The sequence below is a fragment of the Cryptomeria japonica genome, chromosome 10 (assembly GCF_030272615.1).
Source record: "Cryptomeria japonica chromosome 10, Sugi_1.0, whole genome shotgun sequence".
In the NCBI taxonomy this organism is placed as follows: Eukaryota; Viridiplantae; Streptophyta; class Pinopsida; order Cupressales; family Cupressaceae; genus Cryptomeria; species Cryptomeria japonica.
The window spans coordinates 186,183,095-186,205,463 of NC_081414.1; the positions used below are offsets into that span (position 1 = coordinate 186,183,095).

The window sequence follows — 22,369 nt, forward strand, 5'->3', positions numbered from 1 at the left end:
GTGATGGTTATTTTCTTGATTCAAATTGTATTATAAGTGGTGAGGTTATTTTCTTGATTCAAATTGATCATACTATACGATTCTCACAAAGAGTGGTTTTCTACATACACAACTTATCATGGAGTAGACATTTTTCTTGAAGAAAACAATACCAAATAAACTATTAGTAAATGAAATGTGCAATTGTGTTTCAATGATGGAATAATTAAAACCCTTGATCATGTTTTTTATATTATAATTTTGTAAAGAATTTAATTTATATATCCAAGTTAAAATATTCTAATGTGGATATGACATTTTGTAAGTCTAATTGTAGGTTGGTAGGAGAGAACTTGATGGTTGCTTAAGGGTCTCAAATTGACACTTTATTTAAGTAGAATACTTCAACATTTTTAAATTCTACCAATATAATTGGAACTAAAAATGTGTTGTGTTGTACCGATTGTGTGCGGGAAAAGTGGTTAGTAGAAACACAAAATTCGGTTTCAAAAAGATCCACATTGGTGCAAGTTGTAGACACGTAAATTTGTCCACTTAATTAAATGAATATTTAGTATTTATTTGATTATTTAACCATCAATCAATAATTAATTAAATTAATATTTAATTAATTTACCTTAAACCTCTTCTCCTATTAATTAAATAAATTATTCAATTTATTTGATTTAATTTACTTAACCAAATTTAGACCATTAATTAAATAAATAAATCATATTTGTTTAATTAAATATTCTCTCACATTTAAATAAATTAATATTTATTTAAATCCCCCAAAATCTCATCTCACATTTAAATAAATTAACATTTATTTAAATCACCTTTATCCTTCACCCACTTGCATTTTCCTACAAATGCAAGTTGCACAACTATTTTAAATAAATAAATTATTTATTTAAAATCCTATTTATCCTCACCCACTTGAAATCTTTAATGGTTTCCTTTAAAGTCTTCGAACTTAATGGCTTCTTTCTAGAGTCTTCTCAAGCCTTTAATGGTTTCCCTTAAAGTCTCCAACTCAATGGCTTCCTTCTAGAGTCTTCTTAAGCCTTTAATGGTTTCCCTCAAAGTCTTCAAGCATTTAATATTTTATCTTCTCTTTTCTTATGTAAATAAATTAAGATTTATTTAAATAAAATCCAAAATTCACATTAACATTTAAATAAATTAATATTTATTTAAATATCTATCCAAATGCAAATTACACCATTTAATTGAAATAAATGATTTTACTTCAATTGAAAATCCCAAAATTCCTCCCACTTGCATTCTCCTACAAAATCCACTTGCATGCCTAAATCCCTTCTAGGTTCTTCTAACTCTTCTAATTAGCCTAATCCTATCCTAATCATTGTCACATTCCTAAATAAAAGGAAGTCACTTCCCAAAAACCTCCAAAGTCTTCAATAACCATAAAGGCTTTATGTCTTCAAATGGTTAACCTCTAAAGTCTTTCAAACCATTAAAGGCTCTTACATAACCATTTATGGTTAACTCACCTTTTACCTTTGGTTAGAGACTTTCCTCTAACTTAACAATCCTTTTGACTCATGGGTCTCTTTAAAGCATTTATTTCTTTGACTAAGGTAACCATTTAACCATTGCACATTCATTTATCCCTTGGATAAAAGAAATATCCATTAACCTAACCCTAACCTTGCCCCCCAAGGTAACCATCATGTCCCCTTAATCATTTAATGCTCCTTATCTCTCCTCTCAAGCCTCCTCATGGTGACACTTGTCAACATGGGATTGGATTGGAAGTCTCACATGGGTTGAATATCTTTCAATCCTAACCCTTGTTAAGATTGCTCAATCTTAACCTTTGCTCTCAGATCACTGAGCAAAGTGACTTGGGAATGACAACTCCAAGAATGAGTGATATTTGATTAATTTAGCACGAATGCATTCCTAGATGTGTATGATATTGAATCTATGATGATTTAAACTAGCATGAATATGATGTTATGATAAAGATTAATAATCATATCCTAACAATATATACTAGTCTAACATGGATATGCTATATGATATTGAAAATTACTTTTTAAATGCTATCAAGATATTTTTTATCAAAGAGAGGCTAAATGCTTAGTAAAATGACTATAGATTTAGATGCATGAAACTTGGATATATGAAAATAAGAGAATGAGAGCTCTATTTATATGAAAAATAAGGCAATGGATGGTCAAAATTGGATAATCTTAACAAGGGTCAGGATTGAATATTATCAATCCATATTTACAATTCTCACCAATGAAATGGTGACAATTGTCAACAAGAGATTGCTTGAAAGGAGATGTAAGAAGCATTAAATGCTTGAGAAGACATGATGGTTACCTTAGCAGGTAAGGGTTAAGGTTAGGTTGAGGTTATCCATAGGATAAAGCTTTTATCCAAGGGGTAAATTCTTGTGCAAGGGTTAAAGGGATAACCAAGGTTAAAGCCATGAATGTTTGATGAGACCCTTGGGTAAGATGAGGGTTGAGTTAGAGAGAAAGTCTTTAATCATGCAAGAAGGTTGAGTTAACCATTAATGGTTATGAAGACTTTGAAGGTTAACTTGTTGAAGACACAAAGCCTTTAATGGTTATTGAAGACTTTGAGGGTTTGAGAAGTGACTTCCCTTTGCTTAAAGATGTGACAATATTTAGGAGATGGATTAAGCTAAATTGGAAGTGATTAGAAGAATCTAGAAGGGTTTTAGGGAGGCAAGTGGGAGATGTAGGAAAATGCAAGTGGATGGAGGGGAATTTTAATTAAAATAAATTACTTTATTTCAACAAAAATAGATGCAACTTGCATAAATACAAGTGGGGGATTTAATAAATAAATTTAGATTTATTTATTTGCAATGAACAATTTAATTAAATGTAAATTTAATTAAAAGAGGGGAAAAAGAAATTAATTAAATAAAATGATTTATTTAATCAAAGGTTAGAAAAAGGCTTAGGTGAACTTAATTAAATAAATTAAGTAATTCATTTAATCAAATAGATGGATATAAAGAATTTAATTAAATAGAAGAATGAGGTTAAAATGAATATTAAATATTCATTTAGGAAAGTGGTCAGATTTATACGTCTACACCAATATTTAGATTGCAAATGAAAAAAGTCTTAAACCATTACTAGTAAAAAAAAATTGGTTAACATTTTTTTTAATATTTAGTTGACATATAATTTATGTGAATAGTGTGTTTGTTATATAAAGTAGATCTCTATTTCTTGTTATAAGTAATAAGAGTCGTGAGAGATTATTAGAAATCATTAATTTGAATGTGTTTGATCTAATAAATGTGAATTTAGTGGATAAAGCTTTTTATTCTATTATATTTATTGATAATGTCTCTAAATACACCTAGTTTTATTTTATGCATTCAAAAGCTAAAAATTTTACCACATTAAAGGAATTTAAAGCTTTAATTGAAAAGCAAACAAACTATAAGACAAGAGTGTTGAGAGCTGACAATAATGATTAATATTGTTGTAGAGTATGTAGGTGTTATTTGACAAAACAATATACAATATACTAACTAACAAAATAGGGTTAAAAAAATTGAACCCTAATGAAAAAACTAAAGTCTTTAAAATGATATACCACTATATCAATGTTTTTGAACAAAGACTAAGTACTACCTACTATTCTAGTTATTCATCTCTTGTTGATAAAAGTCCTTATGAAGCATGAGTAAATCAAAATCTTTTTAGTTTCATATTTAAGGATATTTGGTTGATACTTATATTCATATGCCTTACAAGAAGTCATTTAAATTGGATCCAAAGACTTATAAATGCATCCTCATTGATCACAATGTTAATTTAAGGTTATAAATTTTAGAATCTTTTAGCTTAGAAAATGTTTTTTCTAGGGATGTTTGTTTTTTTAAGAGAGTTTAGAGCTCGTTTAGATGAAAAAGAACCAAAGAGAAGTGAAAAAAAGGAACAATACAATTCAAAGAAAAAAAGAGGGAAGATGCATATGAAAAAATAGTTAGATGAATCAAAGGATGGAAAAGAAAAAAGTTCATATAAAAGTTCAAATAATGATGTATGAGATAAGCACAAAAAAACAAATAGAGCTCATTACTCCCACCTTAACAAATTTCATTTGATAGGTCTAGCCCATGGTATTTTTGTTGTACATTTACTTTTGTGGATACTAACAATGAACTTAACAATGAACTTATATCTTTCAAAAAGATGGATAATGAATCTTGCATGTAAGCCACGCAAAAGAAGATGATATGTAAAAGTTTGTATGGAATGTTTTATGCCACACAATATGTAACTATAAAACTAGCCACTCAAGATGCAAGATCTTTAATAAAAACACACTATTTCTACAAGAAAATGATTTGATGGGATTATAATGACAATCTTTAATAATATATAACAAAGTGAGACATAGAATAACATAAAATTATGACATATGACACATCTTGATCTTATGACTTGGGACATATAGTGATAACGTCCTAAGTAAAATATGTGAATAAACCCTAATACAAAAACCAATTAGATGATATATCCATTCACACCAACATCCCTATTTATATACAACTTTGGGAGATTGAAAAAATATGCGACGATAAGTCACAATTATGAAGTCATGTTAGGTACCCATATACAAATAAATCTCTCAGAAAAAACTGTATGAAGAAACCCCTCTGAATGAATGCCTCTTTGAAATTATGCAGTTCACAAGACCAACATACTCTGTGCATGCTTATCAGAATGTTGCAAGTTTAGGGGACCAATATAATTATTAATATCCTCTGTTTGAATATTATTGGTACGGTTTTACTAATAGGAAGCAATAACTCCCAACACTCTAATCCATAGGAGTACAAAAAAATATTAGAAGTATAATAGTTACAACTTCAAAGGTATCATTTATATATTTAATCGAAAGCATTAAGTCATAGCAAGTAAACTCAATATGAATACCATGGTGAGCAAACACATTCAATAAAACTCAAAACAAGAATCTTACAGATACAAATATACTATTACTAGAAAAAGAAAACAATAGGAAAACAAGTTTTAAATACCAGCAGTTTGAGTGCAGTGTTCACTTACTCATATAAACATTCCATATAGCAAACACTGAGAATCCATTAGTCCAATATAAGCTGTTGTGCATATGAAAACTTTAATGGACGGTAATAAAACTATGCATGAAGGAAAAAGTTTATTTCCACATTCATCTCACAGCTTAAAATTATTTAAGCATCAAGTAATTTAATTTTCTCCAGGCAGCTGATTGCGCAAAAAGGTAAGAATTTTAGTCATTCCTCTTACAACTCGAGTAAAAACATTTCAAAGGAATTTTCAGATGATTATCCTTGCTACTCAGTTCTCAAATTATGGCTAGTTGCTAATTTGTAATAAAGAAAGATACAACATAAATATCCAATATTTCTGGAAGATCTCGTGCACCTCATAGTGGATGCCAATAAGTGTTATAATACAACATTTGCCAGGCATATCCACTATGTGTGTCTAATATAATAGGCTTGTATTAGAACTTCACGTGTCACTCCCTCTTATACACTCTTATAGAACCAAAACATGAATTAAAGAACACCAAAAAAGGGATTCACAATGGCAGAATTTAGCTCTGCTCCTGCCGTATTCAATATTGGCATGTTTACTTTATCTCGAGAAAGAATCAAAAATTCACCAATTTCGTCCTTTACAAATCCACAGAGTTCAAGAAACTCTATTGCTCCTTTAAAACTTCCAACACGCTCCTAGATGTCAATCACAGCAAAAAAATCAAGTTCTGTTTGCACTTGAAAGCTCCCAGATGCATGCTTTAAAGATGACTGAGCTTAGTGATGGCATACCTGGAAGGAGGGATTGGTAAGACGAATTTTCCGATACTTTTCCTCATCTGGATTCTTTACAACATTCCCTACAAAAGTCAGAAGCGTTTGGAATGCTCTCTTCACTTTTGCATCATCATCCTGGACTCATAGGTTAAACGGAAACGCCACAGCAAATTACAGAACATATTAATGATGGTCTCTAACAGCTAAAAGAGACATGTAATAAAAGCAGCCAGAAACATGTTTCCTAGAACTAATAAGAGAAAGACATAGTAAAATCACAAATGATAAAATTATAATATATTGTAAACATTACATATAAGGTATCCTGATTACAAAAAGTTCACTGCTTTATTGCTTTACAAGTCATAACATGGCAGTCCACTTGCATACCATAGAATTAAAAACGGCAGCTGTAAAGTAAATGCCATCCAAGCAAAATTGAAAAGTGCGCTTACATATGCAATATGAATGATTGCAATTCTATCATCACTATTTCATTTTGATGATGATGACTTCCAATTTCCCTCCAAATGAGTTAACCTCAAACATAAATTTTTGCCTGCATGACCCTACAAAAGAGGTAAAAGATGAAAAATCCTTTTTTTCTTGTTGCATACCAAAAAGAGAACTGGAGTTGCACCCGCAAGCTTTAAAAGGATAGTCACTCCCTTGACGGTGGTTGTTTGCAAAACATGATGTTGCATATCATTTTCTTGGCCATTTAGGCATTCCTTTGACAGCGTGGACAGTTACAAGTGTTTGCTGGCTGTTACAACAATTGGGCAATCACATAGGGCAGCTGAATGGTTGGGTAGTTATTGTTACAGCCTCAGAAAATAATAGCATATATCTTTTCCTGAGCTGTGACACTGGATGATAAGCGGGAAAAAAGAGATTATTCACTAAGGAAAAGACAAAAAAAAGGTTTTGGTCAGCCAGAATTTGGTCACGAAGGTAAGGCAAATAGACGATAGTCACAGGATTTTCCTGAGATTAAGAGGGAATAAGAGATGTTGAGAGAGAATAAATCAATCTTTTAGTTTATTGTTATATGAAGCCAGTAAGATGGTTATAAGCAATAGTTGCCAGAGCATGTGAGATAGTGTGTGTGTAGGAAGTAGGCCTTCTTTTCAATAAATTGTAGCATGTAACGGCAGAGTTGTTTTAAATTAATAAAACAGATGCGTTTTTTACTTCCGCATAGCACATAAAATTGTGAGCCAGGTAGAGTAATCCTCCATCAATCCCACTTTGCCTAGACTGCACCAGCTAAGAGAAAGAAAAACAATTTATATCTTCAACCATTGCTATAAAATAAGTCAGCATGCATAGAGATCAGTCCGTCCTTAACCTAAAACCCTTGAGCACTAATGTAAACAAGAACCAACTATTGCACCTACAAGTGGAGAATACATAAGTCTTCATGGCGACCACAAGGCTGAAGAAAATGCTTTCCCAGAATTGGCCAAACCAGCATTCACCAATCAGCTGTGTGGAGAAATTTGGTCATGTAGTGAGATTAATTCTCCTTGTTTCATACCCATGATTACATTGGAGAAAAACATGTCAAGATCATATGATGTATGTTGTCCTAGAGAGGTGATTGTGGAATCTAGGAGATTGCCTAATAAGGTGGTCCTACAATTTGAGAATGTGTTGTGTCATGGACACTTCACCATGTTGTTAGTTGGAGGCGGAAAACATAACAGCCAGGGAGATGCAGGTATGGATCAGTTTAATGACAACTAAGGTAGTTAGGGGAATGTGTGACTTTCAGCTGGATGCACCTCATAGACAAGCACTTATGAAGAAGCAACCTACCTTGTGAGAAGATGCAATAGGGAAAACGAATACACTTGGAAGAGGCATGAACATGATTCTGATTTTCTCAGTTTGACCAGCAGTCCTTGATTATCATATGAGCCTGTTGTGACATCTTCACACATCACCCCATTGCAAATGGGGACCCCCTATTTTCGCTTTTTAGAGTAGACGTTTTGCCTAATTTCCTAAAGTTTGCCTTGCCGATGAGAGGGTTTTTGAATTTTGAATAGGATCATGTGTTTAAAATGTCAAAATGTTAGAGTGATCCTAAGTTTTGCCCAAGTCTAGGGGTTTCCTTAGGGATTTGGTTTATTCTTGCTTAGTGTTTGTTGTGCGTATTGCACACGCGCCTCCTGCTTCAAGGGACACCCGCTTATTTTTTAGGTCTGCAGAGTTGCCTTCTTTCGCATTTGATGAATCCTGAGAGGGGCGGAAATGTTAAGTTGGAACAAGTATGAAGTTCGGGGTTCAAGATGATAGACGAGAACTCTATAAATTGCAATCACCCCTTCAGCGTATTTGAGCTAAGATTTAATGAATGTCATGTGCAATGTAAATTGGAAAACTCGGCTTCTTGTAAGTTTTGTGAGGTGCCAAAGTGTAGAGGGAGGCGTTCAAACTTAATCATACAAAGCCTCATCAACCCCGAGTTTCCCAAACACCAAAATCGGCCTACATGGCCATAACGCGAGGGAGTCGATGGAAAGAAAATCATTATAAATCGTGCCATTTCCTTTTACCCTGAAAATGAGGAGATTGGCAAAATGGCCCTCCAGGCCGAAGTTTACAAAACGACTCAAAGAGCCGAAAATAGAAAATAAGAAAATCGCTAAACTTTCGAAGGAAAAGGTAAAGCCAAAACTAGCAAAATACACCATTTGCCCGAAAATCATTCAAAGCTTTCCTAAAACTCACAAAATCTCCAATCTGCCTGAAGCTCACAAAGTATCCTTTCAGGCCAACAGCGGGCTAAGTATAAATCGCGTCGGGTTTGCACAAGGGCCCACTAGCCCGAAAATGGCATAACTTTCGAAATCACCATTGAGCCGAAACCTAAGGAAGTTTGAAAATTGCGAAAAGGAAGCATTTTAGCCAAAAATTTCAAAACTCACAAACTCGGCTTGTGAGCCGAAATTCATTAATAAAGTCTAATTTGCCGAAAATGCCCACTGGCCCGAAAACGGCTCAAAGTCCAAATTCGCACAAACACTTCGTTTAGGCCGAAACTCACAAAAGGAACCCATAGGCCGAATTTGAAGTTAGCAAAATGTTCCAACTTGCCGAAAATGACAAGGAACTCCAAATTCGCCAAATAGGTTAATAGGCCGAAAAGAGTTGGGGGTTCGTGAATTTCATTCCAACAAGCCGAAATTTCAAGGCTCATGAAGTCATCCAAAGCCGAACTTCAATAATTCAAAGCTCACAGAAAGACTCCCAAGCCCGAAACTTAAAGACTAAGGGCAAAAGCTTGAGTTAAACAAAATCCCGCACTTTGTCCATTAGGCCCGAACTCGATAAGAAAGCAAAATCGCCACCAAATGGTCAAAACCCGAATTTGAGAGGAGTAGAGGTATACTTCAAAATCGTGCATGTTGGACCAAGAACCCGAAATTCACAACAAGGGGGATTTTAACAGTTAAAGGCAAAGTCTCTCACTTCGACTAAATCGCCCTAGATTTAAAGATGTCATTTGAGGCTTAATATCTCACAATTACCATGAAAGGCGTTCAAAGCCAAAAGAAACTGCGCACTTTAGTATAGATGCCCGAATTCCATGAAAAGGCCCATACATTTTAAAATCGCACAAACACTTCATTTAGGCCGAAAACTTAGGAAAGAGTAAAGGTTACAACAACGCCTAAGTCATGCAATTTGACTTAATTTGCCAAAATCCGATACATCTCACAAAGAGCTTTTCAAGCCAAACTCCACCGAGACATAGCTCGACGACGTTTGAAATTTAATATTTGTTAAATTAATTTTAATTTTTCAGATTGATTTATTAAGATAAGATTAATTGTTCGCAGGTCGAAGGCATCGTCCCGAAGAACCAGGGGAAGGCTTGAAACGTCAAGGAGCCAGGTATTGAACACTGAAGAAGAAGATGCAGGAACGCACTGCAGGAGCACGAAATCTGAACAAAGCATTGGAAAGCGTGCTGCTGGACGACAAGCTAAAGTCCACCACCGGGACCAAAGACCAAAGAACACTCCAAATACAGCAGTATGCATTCCTGAGAAATACACAGCTGGATTTAATTCCAAAAGTTCAGTTTCTAAAAAACTGAAACTGTTTTATTGTAAAACTGCCTGTGGGCCCCACTTAAGATATTTTGAAATAGAGGGGAAACAGGTCAGTTGTGGACAGTTATGTCCATCTACCGGATAGACCCAAATTGAATCCAAACAGTTGCAGGTAGTTGGGATAGTGGTTGGATAGATGACTAAGAGTTTAATGGGCGTGGGTTAAAGCTGTCAGCTTCTAGTTCTGGGAGGCAGATCAGGACCCTTGGATGCAATCTATCCTAGCCTTCAATTCAATATTGTAAAATCTATAAAAGGAAGAGGCCTTTCTTTTGTAAAGGGTTAGAATTTTGATGGTTAGACAGTTAGAAGGTTAGATTGTTAAAGAGTTAGATTTTAGAAGTTAGAATAGGTTAGATCTTAGCAGTAGCATAGAGATATTGCAGAAATTGTTGTAATAGGTAGCTGAAATCAATATATAGACATTGATTTGGTGTTTATTGTCTTGTTTTCATCCTGTTTGCATGGTTTCTTTCAGCATTTTAGATAGATCTTTCTGTTTTGGGTGTGCAGGCATTTGATAGATTCAGGCTCATACCATTGAGGATATACTGATTGTGTATCCTTTCGTATGGTGAGCCTTTGAATTGTACTTAGTTCAATTGTAGGTGTCCGTCTGAGCTGTGCCAAAATTGGGTGCTTAGCCATGCGTTTGCAGTCTGAATATCTTCCAAGTCCCTTTGAAGATTGCACTGTTCCTGCGAGGTTGTGAGCCATTCTGGCCAAGCAGGGATTGGTTATGTTGAATCCGTCTACCCGCATACTAGTCTTGTTAGTTTTAGGTCTTCTATCCCTTCCCTTTTAATTTTATTTCACAGTCCGAGAATCGCAGCAGACCAGCAAGTTGCAATATCGTAAGACACCTTGTGCTCCCAGCAAATCACATCAATTACTAAGTAATCCTGCAGTCAAGACCTGACAACCGAAACGTTGAGGTCATCCCTATTGATCAAATTAACACAGCATTAGGGATTTCCTTATCTCAAGAGAGGATAGGATTCTTAGTATTCTATTATGCATTGGCCGGATGAAGTCATAGTTCCGCGATTTTAGACACGTCAACAGTGTTGAGTTTTAATTTTGCCTTGACAGTTGAGCGTAAATGCGTCCAAGTGTGTATAAGTCCGTGATATTTTTATGCCTAGGCGTCAAGAGGTCCTTTAGGAGTTGTTTTCTCGCTCCTAGGAAGTTATTCAAGTTGATTTTGCACTTTATCCCGATAGGTTTCCTTGTTTTCGCTCAAAGTTTTTGATAAATTTGCCCAAGTCCAAATGAGTTTTATTGATTTTTGAAGTTTCCTAGTGATTTTGAGTGGAAAACTTATCATTTTCTGAATGAAAATCCATATTCTCAGGGTTAAAAGGTCAAAATTCCACACTAGAGGTGCTTTTCCCCTCATATTCCTAAGTACCCATGGTTTTCCCCACTCAAAATCCAGACTGAACATGGATTTCCCTTGGAATCCGGACATGACCCATTTTTCCACCATTGAGAATCCATACTATTAGATTTTAGTAATCAGATTTGCAATCGCTTAACATATAGGTGCAGAAGTAGATAATGTACAGTAACAGAAATAAAGCACATAAATAGAGATGCACACAACACAAGACTACCCTGGGTAAACCTCCCCATTGGAGGAAAAACCCAGCAACAACAGATCTTCAGATCTGATTATAATAGGCAGAAATTATAGTTACAAGTCTGACCCAACTAAGGCACAATAACAACAGATGACAATAGATAGAAACCGACTTATCTCAGTCCTTTGGATGCAAGGAAATCACAAGACAATGAATTCGCTTTCCTTCGATGATGGTTCACTGTGCTTCTATGATGATATGTTGCGTTGCCCATCAATGATGTTCACTGTCTTCATACAATAGATGCACAGCAGATAGATTTCACCCAGCAGATGTAATTTGCACCATACAATGACAATTCGCTGTCCTCCTAACTGAGTTTGCAGACCTTCAAGGATAATTTGCACAGCTGGAGATTTCGCACCTAGAGCAGATCTGAATCGCACTTTTGGAGCAGAGGTATTTTGTAAACTTGTTTGAATGGTTTCCTTCCAAAATGAATCTATATTTATACAAGGTAGAGGGAATGCATATAGGGTCGGCCCAATACATTTTGGCGCCTAAACTCAATTTAATTCACACGCCACATAATGAGGATGGGTCCACACGTTTGGTAAATAGGTCCATGCGTTTTGAACATTACATGTTAGGAATATAAGGGAAGTAGGGCCCAGCCCTATTTGTTTTACATATTAGATTGAGATAGGGCCCAACCCTATTTAATCCTAATGGATTCGAATGTTGCCTTTGGCAATTCGAATCCATTATAAATATTTTCCAAACTAGTTACAAAACAACACTCCCTCTTAAGTAGGGAGGAAAATAATTACATAATCTGATTTTCATGGACATTATCATGACATGAATAATTACAATGTTTAAGATTAGGGCCCAGCCCTAATAGTACAATCAATATGCAATTACAATGAACCTTTACATGATCTTCTCTTGCAATGCTTGCGGAGGATGAAGCCAACGTTTAATAACTTTACACTTTCCTAGGGACCTGCATGTAACACCATGATCTTTCATCATGCACATCCGTAGAGGATGACAGAGACCTTTCCATATGCACACCTGCAATAATTAATACTCAAAGATATATATAACCATAAATCATGCACAACCGCAGAGGATACATAAGCTTCTTTACTGAGAAGAACAACCTATCACCTTGTACACTGCAGAGGGTGAACTCACCTTGCACTCCGCAGAGGGTAAGAAATAACTACCACCTTGCACTCCGCAGAGGGTGGAAGGAACTGCCACCTTGCACTCCGCAGAGGGTGAGCGAGCATTGCCACCTTGCACTCCGCAAAGGGTGGATGAGACACCCAGTGTATCATAGAATATAACCAGAACACTTGTTAGTTTCAAGATAGAATAAAGGAAAACATTTGCATTAATCAAGTAACACATTTATCAATTCCATCATTAGAGCAAAAGATCACAATGATTAGAAACAAGCAATAAGATTTTATTGAGATAAAGAGTATATCACGAGACTCCCTCTAAAACCCTATCTAGAAGATAAATCCACAACAAATTTCTGACTTAAAGTTGGAATCAACCTTAAATCTAAAACAAAATTTAACTAAAGGATGGATCAACAAACCAATAGATCAAAGGAGGAAATCTTCACAATTGTGAGGATTTGATACTTCTATTTGCATCTTCTTGCTCATCCTGAATTTGACAGTCCCTTGCAAAGTGGCCACGCTTGTTGCATCAGAAGCATCGGATGTGGGATAAGTTTCTTGGTCTTTTCTTTGAAGGAGGGGTGGAAGAGCTGAAATCTCTGTTTCTCTTGAAATCACTCTTCTTCCAATGGCTGCCTTCCTTCTTAGCCAAGAGGACATGTTGCTCATCATAAGGGTTCTTAATTTTTCCTTTCGCAGCCAATCGCGACTCTTCTTGAATGCAAACTCCCATTAATTGATCAAACTTAGGAAGCTCAACTCTGGCACAGATTCCTTGAACAAATGGTTCCCAAGAGGGAGGAAGACCATTTAGGGCAGTCATAGTTAAGTCATTGTCTTCAATGCTCTTCTCAACAGTGGTGAGCTAATCTCTCAGCTCAGAGATTCTCATTAAGTAAGCAGCAACAAGTTCTTCTTTCGCTAATTTGATGTAGGAGAGTTGATTCCTTAAAGCAAGGATGTAGCTGGTATTGTTGACTTCGTACATCTATTCCAATGTAGAGAACATCTCCCTGGCGGACTTCTTCATGGAGATGGATGGCACCAAATGATTTTTGACGGAGTCTATTATTATCCTTTGAGCTTGGAAGTCCTCCTTCCAATCTTCTTTCTCACTTGCACCCTCGGGTTCCTTAGCATTCTTGCTAACATATTCAGCAAGATCATTCAATGCCATCATTATCCTGACCTTCCAAGAAGAGAAATTTGTGTGACCTTCCAACCTATCTTCAGACCTGATATAAGAAGCCATGGGGACTAAACTTTTGAACAGCAGGTTAGAAGGAAGCACAAATTTGATTACAGCCTCTATACAGACCTAGGGCTCTGATACCATGTTAGATTTTAGTAATCAGATTTGCAATCGCTTAACATATAGGGGCAGAAGTAGATAATGTACAGTAACAGAAATAAAGCACATAAATAGGGATGCACAAAACACAAGACTACCCTGGGAAAACCTCCCCCTTGGAGGAAAAACCCAGCAACAACAGATCTTCAGATCTGATTATAATAGGCAGAAATTATAGTTACAAGTCTGACCCAGCTAAGGCACAATAACAACAGATGACAATAGATAGAAACCGACTTATCTCAGTCCTTTGGATGCAAGGAAATCACAAGACAATGAATTCGCTTTCCTTCGATGATGGTTCACTGTGCTTCTATGATGATATGTTGCGCTGCCCATCAATGATGTTCACTGTCTTCATACAATAGATGCACAGCAGATAGATTTCACCCAACAGATGTAATTTGCACCATACAATGACAATTCGATGTCCTCCTAACTGAGTTTGCAGACCTTCAAGGATAATTTGCACAACTGGAGATTTCGCACCTAGAGCAGATCTGAATCACACTTTTGGAGCAGAGGTATTTTGTGAACTTGCTTGAATAGTTTCCTTCCAAAATGAATCTGTATTTATACAAGGTAGAGGGAATGCATATAGGGTCGGCCCAATACATTTTGGCGCCTAAACTCACTTTAATTCACACGCCACATAATAAGGATGGGTCCACACGTTAGCCCACACGTTTGGTAAATAGGTCCATGCGTTTTGAACATTATATGTTAGGAATATAAGGGAAGTAGGGCCCAGCCCTATAATGATCCGAACAACATTGGAATAGGGCCCAGCCCTATTTGTTTTACATATTAGATTGAGATAGGGCCCAACCCTATTTAATCCTAATGGATTCGAATGTTGCCTTTGGCAATTCGAATCCATTATAAATATTTTCCAAACTAGTTACAAAACAACACATACTAGGGCCGATTTTCCACCAAGAGGATTAAATTTTGTCTGTGTTGGGAATTTTCTCAACTACCTTCGAATTTCCCCTAGGGAGTGTGGATGAAGTTGCGGATGACTTAAGTGAGGATTCCTGATGAGAATCGATTTTCCACCAAAGCTTTTCATGATGGTTTTTTGTGGATTTTAGTACGGACAAGTGCAAATTGAAGATTTTTGAATCCGGATTGCTATCCAGATTGGGGTCAATTGTCCCCCAAAGACCATTTTAATTGTTTTTAATAAGTTTTCATTGAGATTTTTATCCCAACATGGGGTGATTTTCCCCCAAAGGTCAATTTTGATCTAAATTTAAATTATTTTAATAAAGTGACCCAATTTAATTGTTTTTTGCAAGTGTTAATGATTATTTAAAAAATCAAAAACAATTAATAAATGATTTGCAATAAACATTTAATGATTAGATACTTCTAGAAGCAAATCGATTATCCCCAGGCAAGTATAAATATCAAAGTTTTATCCCACATTGCTTGAGTGATGAAGTTTCAAGGTGAAAATGTGTTTAAGTATGCCTGCCCAGCAATAAAATAACATTATAAGTTGCTGATGTGACAGTTAGGTGGCTAATTGAAGGCAGATTGGAGGTCCCAGCTGGGCGATTTTTGCCCAAGTGTCAAGTTGACACCATTGTTGGAGTTGAAGTTGCAGATTTGAAGTATTTGTTTGCCCAATCGGACCTGGGCGCCATGTTTGGAGGCCATTACAGCACGCTTGGAGGACGATTTTCATGTCTTGGGAGATTTTTATGAAGTGGCGCCATGGCTGAAGTTGGGCGATTTTATTTGGGAGGCTGATTCCTCCATATCTTGATGAATTTTGGTGATATTTTTGAGTGTTAAGGGGCTGCCATTATTTTCAGACCTTGTTGGGCACCATTGCTGAGAGTGATTTGACCTCCATTGTTGGCTGGAAACTTCATTTTCAGAATTATTTCTTCACTTCCAGACACTTCATACCTAAGCGATTTCATTGGGAAGCCATTTTGGAGTGATTTGGAGGCACTTTCTGAGTACACCATTGCTGGTGTAAAGTCTAAAACCTCATTTTTCAAGTTGTTTTCAAACTGATTTTTATTTCCAGCCACTTGCCAACTTGGAAAATTTTACTTGGGCGTCATTTTTTATGAGTTTTTGTGGCATATGGTGGAGCTTCCATTGCTGATCTAAGTCTGAAACTTCACTTTCAGATTTGTCTTCAGACTTAGATATTTTTTACCAGCCTTTTGTTTGTGTCCAGATTTGACAAACTTCACTTTGGGAAGGTGAAATTCATCAAATACAGGTGTTTCCTATGACTGCGACAAGTTTAAATGACTGATTTATTGAAGTTGCAGGTTGTCTTCAAACATTGGGCAGCCATTGTTGGATCTTGGAAGGGTGTCTTCAGACTTTAAAAACTAAAAGTCAAACTTTTCCACACCCTTTTCCAAGCATTTTCAGAATTGTGGTATACTTCCGAGCACCATGTTTGACATTTTTCTGAGTATACCAAGTTGTCTTCAGACTGAAACTTCATTTCCAGCCACATAGTTGTGCCCAGATGTGACCATTTCTGAGTTTTGAAGGTCAAAATAATTCAAATGCAAGCATGTGACATGGCTGTGACCACTTCCAGGCATTGATATTCATCATTTTCAGAGTGTCTTCAAACTTTTTGGAGCCATTTTCAGACTTTCAGAGGGTGTATTCAGACTTAAGAATCAGAAAATCAGACTTCAATACACCATTTTTTGAGTATTTTCAGGCATTGGAGGGCGTATTCAGACTTTGTCCTTAGAAAATCAGACTTTTATTACAGCTTTGATATCAAAAATCAGTCACTTTCTGATTATTTTCAGACCTCCAAGTGATATCTCCAAACCTGACATTCATTTTTGGGCTCCAAATACTTGATTTCTGAGTTTACATGGGTGTCTTCACACTTAGCAATTATGATCAGACTTATCATAAGTCTGAAAATCGGTTTTTCTTAAGGAAAATCTTCCAGATTTCAATCCAGACCTTCATATTTTTCAGAATTGGTGTTACAATTTTCTAAGATTACCTATCACATGTTAGGACAAATGTCAGGAACAAAGTCCCTATGAGGTTCTAATTTCCACTCAGAGCATGATGTTCAAGGACAGTGAGTCTGGATGAGGGTCGGATTTCCACTTGAGTACGAAATTACAAAGGGGGGAAGATGTCCAGATAGGCATCAAATTTCCACCAAGTGAAAGAATGGACAGGGATAATGTGGATGTTTTGAGAACTGATTCGTCTGCATGCGGATGGATTTCCCACCAAAGTTAAAATCAAGTTTATCACATGGGTGTTTGATTCAATGCTTGTTTGTTTTGCAGAATTGTTACGAGGAAAGGAGGCATGATGATCAAGGCTTGAGGTGAAGGAGGATGCACGCAATGCGGATAAGGAAGATCAATACTTAAAAGATTGGATGGGGATTTCCGGACAGAGATTCCAGAAGGTGAAGATGAGGACTAGATCAATCATGAGGAAGACTTCACTTTGATGGTGAACAAATGAAGGAAAGTAAGTTCAAGAAATGAACACAAAGGATTTTACATCAAGAAATCCATAACTACATCAAGGAATTCCAATATCAAAGTGTGTCAAGGAAGGAAATATTTCAAGATTCCAAGATGGGGAAATTTTCCAAACATAAGGAGGGAACAGTTCATTGAATTCCTTAACATAAGGATGGAATGTAAAGTATCATAAGGGATTCCAAACATTGTGAAGATGAAGAGTGTACAAGGCAAGATGAGGTGGCATCCTAGTCACCATTCGTTCAATCAAAGGGTACCAAGTCAACATTCATTCAAGGAGGGAATAGATGACACATGGCGCTACATCAAATATTATTTATCTTACCTACCCTCATTTCTTATTGGCCAATTTAATGGTGGTTGTACAAACCCTAATTAGGGTTTTATCTTGTAATCTTGGTCGTTGTACAAACCCTAATAAGGGAGAGTTTTTGTAGAATTGTTGGTATATGCTCCAGCTATTTGAATCTAAATCATTGTTCAATTGTTGGTGATTTTGCTCTTCAAATGTTGTCCTTGCATTCATGGTTCTCAATTCCTCCAAGTTAGATTAGAATTTGTTTTCATGTTTATTAGATTGAATGAAAGATTTGTCGAATATATTTGTGTGGAATCCTTAATCCATACCACTAGCCTCTTGCCGTTGGTAAGTGTGCCTTGTGTGGTCAACTGGAATTTGAGTAAGCTTAATTTCAATTATTATGCATCCCTTGACAAGCGTCAACTTGGATGGTGTCAACGTTTGATGGTAATAGTTTGAAAATTCATAAGTATACCTTAGATGATTGCACTAAGCTTGTGTCAATACCTGTTTGTGAGACCTTGCCTAGTTCGATTCCACTAAATTTGTTCATCATTTCCTACATTCCTAGGCTTAGGATAGATTTCCTGAACCCTATTCCTTTTGCCCTTTTTTAATAAGTCTTGTTAGAAATTAAGTTTGGAGCTTCATTGCCAAATCCTAAGTTATCGACATACCTATCCTAATCCATGATAAGAAAGAGCATTCATGTATAACGTAACTCCCCTTGTGATTCTAGCATTATCACATCAAACTACTGAACTTATCCACACATCAAGACCTGACATTTCGTAACCTGGGAGTTGTCTCATTTGATCGCGAAGCATAGCATATGAGAGACTTTGTTCAAGAGAGGATAAGATACCTTGGTATTTTATTTTGTGTTCGCATGTGCATAAAAAACACATCAACAGAGCCTTGCATGGAAGACACTCAAGAGTGGATTGATAAGTATGAGGTAAAAGATAGAAATTCAGTTTGCTCACAATCTGATTTTACATCAGCAGTCAAAGAAGAGCATAAGGTAAATGATTTTACTCACAGTTATGTTGGTAATCTTTTATTTGAGCATGATGTTGGCCTAACCTCAAAACATGAGTTTTGTGGAATAGATGTTGAGAAGAGATCTGTTTTTTAAAGGCATGATTGTTAAGACAAATCAGAACGTTTCTTTGAAGATGTTAGGCCTCAAGAGTCACATCACTTGAAAGGACAATTGAGGATAAACAAAAACATGATTACTGCAACCCTAATACACTTTGATGATACTCATAAGATGATGACAGATTATTGTTGGAAGTTCAAAGGAGACACAATCTTAATGCAGACTTAGAGGTACTCAAAGAAGCTTTGATTGTGAATCAAGTTACCTACACCTACTTGTTGATAGAGATCATCTCCTCCAGCTTAATGAGATAAATTTTGATGCATTAAGACAAAAAGAAGATTTAGTAGATAAGCTTACCTATGCTTAAGGCTACTATGGATTCATAGAGAAGAGGATTTAGTTTGCAACCATGAAGGAGATACGTTTAACTTTCAGTTGCATGCTTCGTTTGGACCAGCCTTTGTTGACGAGCAACATCCCAGTGAAGAAGTTGCAATCAAGGCTCAAACTATGATCAAAGGAGAAAAGATTGTTTACACTCCATGTGGGCCATTAGGAGATGATAGTGCTACAATTAGGGAAGCAATTATCCTTGTTTCAGAATGGAAGAGATCTCCTTGTGTTTTGACATCTAATTGTGAAAAGGGTGATTTCTTGATTGGACATGATGCTGCCCTAAACTCAGAAAATTCTGATTTTCCGATTGTTGACAGCAGCACTTCAGTTGGGACAGTTGGCACACCTATGAGACATCTCTTGGAGCAGCACTTGATGAAAAAACTTCAACAAAGAAGGAAGGAGTGTTCGAGGCTCTTGAGGACACTATGGAAAGGTATGACTGAAATTCTGATTTTTTGCTTGGCAACAACAGTTCCTAGCCCTTGCATAATCATGAGAGCAGCCACTTCACATGAGGATGATGGTATTGAGGAGCCTCCCAATATGGTCACTCAAATTTTGTGAGGGATGTAATGAAGAGTCAAGCCACAAAGGTTCTAATTTATACGTCATACCTTGGGGGATGTAAAGAAGTCACAAGGTACATGTTATGTATGGCTACAAATAGATAGGAAGGTCAAGTGGTTCACTGCCCAAGCAAGAAAGCTCTTCAAAGAACATTCAGATTGGTGTGAACTAGAGAAGAGGTATGACTCAGAAAATTTTATTGGGATAACTACTTTGCATCATGAGGTTTGTGAGTTTCCTCTTTTAGAGAATCCATTGAAAGGTCAAATCAGAGAGGAAGATGGGATAGTTGAGCACACACTTGGCGGATCAGCCACTAGTGTTATATCTACACTGTAGAGGGAGACATAAGTAATTTTGTTGGGCTTGTGGACTGTAGAGGGAACTAATGACAAAGACAAAGTCCAAGCCCTCACTATTGGGATCCAAGTATCTAATATTTATAGTTGCAAAAGAGTTGAAATCAGAGGCAACTCAATGATAATTGTCAACAAGGTAAAGAAGAAGCCGCCAAATTGGATAATGAACTCTAGCCTCCTTTGAATATGCTGTAAAGTTATACCATTGACCTGTTTATAGGGAGATCAATGAAGAGACTTGATATTCTTGCTAATTGTGCAAGAGACTTGATTGATATTCAAAACCTTATCCTTCACCAAGACTTAAACACAAGAGATATACCACATCGAAGAGAGCTATGGAAATGCCAAGGAAGATGAAATCTACTTATCATTTAACTGGGAAGATTTTCTCTATTCCAAGGTGAGAAAATCTCTTGATCATTTGGACTTTGGAGAGAATAATAATGATAATGCTCTTTTCTAACATATTGATAAGCCCATCCTTCGTAGAAATCAAACCCTTGTATTCCAATTTCCTCAATATTTAAAAGTTTAATTTTTAATAGAATTTTTAGATGAAAATTACTTTTAAGTTTTTAATTGATCTAAAACTATCAGTAGTTTATACTATTTTAATTATATATAATATTTATTAAATTTTAAGCTTTTTATTTTTTGGTAAATCCTACTTTGATTTAACTTCTTCAATTTTCTATTGTCTGGATTTTATTTGAAGTGTTGATTTAAATTTTTGTTTTTTATTTTTTATTTTATTAGTTTTAAAAAAAAATTTAGGTTTATTTTATTAATTATTTCTTAATACACAAGTATTGGGTAAAAACTGATTGATTTACAAATGATCGAGAAGATCATTAAGTAGAATTACAAAGATCGATGTTTCTAAAAAGAAACAAGTGATAACAGAAGTAAAAATAGAAACTCCTAAACTTACAATAAAATACATGATTAACCATTAAATAAACAAATAAGGATAATATCTTAATACCCTCCCTTAATGGTTAATCTATCTACTACACCAAGGAGCCCTCTAAACTTAGCAAACTTATCCGGGAGTAGGGACTTGGTGAGGATATCTGCAGTCTGGTCCTTTGTAGGAATATACAACAAATCCACAGATCCTTCTTCAACCAGCTTGCGGATGAAGTGACAGTGAAGCTCAACATGCTTGGTTCTCTCATGGAAGACTAGATTCTTTGCGAGATTCAACACCCCTTGATTGTCATAGAATAGGGGTGTAGGATCGGCTTGAGATAGTTGGATGTTTGAAAGCATCCGACCAAACCAAACTGCCTCACAAGATGCTTTGATTGTTCCTCGATATTCAGCTTCAGTCGAGGAAAGAGCTACGGCCTGCTGCTCCTGTGCCCAAACTGAAGACATGTCCGGATGTAGACTTTTTGTCATCGACAGAGACTACCCAATCTGAATCTATGTAACTGATGAGTCTGGGATCTTTGGTTCGTCCATAAAGGATACCAAAGTCTGAAGTGCCCTTGACATAGCGCAGGATCCACCTCGTTACAGCCCAATGTTCTGATGAGTTGTCATGAAGCGAGATATGTAGCTGACTGCATAGCTCAGATCAGGTCTAGTGGAGGTGAGATATATTAAACTGCCTACTAGTTGCCTGAAATCGGATTCATTTTCAACTGGAGAACCAGATTTGGCCGACAACTTCAGGCCTCTCTCCATAGGTGTAGATGCAGGTTTGCAATCCTGCATCCTGAACTTCTCTAGCAGAGCCCTGGCATATTTGGACTGAGAAATGAAGATGCCATGAGACTATTGCCAAACCTCAACACCTAGGCAGTCCCAAGGTCGGTCATGTGAAAAGACTGGCATAAATTTTGTTTGATTCCCTGAACCAAAGATGCTGAGCTGCCAGTGATGATCAAATCATCAACATAAATAACCAGAATGATGATATCACTGCCAGTATTCTTGACATACAGATTTGAGTCAAAAGGACTCCTCTAGAAACCCTGATCTGTGAGGTACTTATCAATTTTCATGTGCGATGCCCGAGG

The 22,369-nt window shown here is 36.2% G+C and overlaps 1 protein-coding gene across 2 annotated transcripts in view; it reads right to left on the reverse strand.

The window, feature by feature from the left end:
• Positions 1–5,262: 5,262 nt before the first annotated feature.
• Positions 5,263–22,369, reverse strand: part of LOC131073557 (uncharacterized) — a 77,898-nt gene continuing 60,791 nt past the window's right edge. For both annotated transcript variants that reach the window (XM_058010011.2, XM_058010010.2), the window contains exons 12-13: positions 5,849–5,968; positions 5,263–5,752 (exon numbers count right to left, since the gene is read on the reverse strand). In XM_058010011.2, the coding sequence (XP_057865994.2) occupies positions 5,576–5,752; positions 5,849–5,968 (297 nt within the window). In that variant the 3' untranslated portion in view covers positions 5,263–5,575. The remainder of the gene's footprint in view (positions 5,753–5,848; positions 5,969–22,369) is intronic.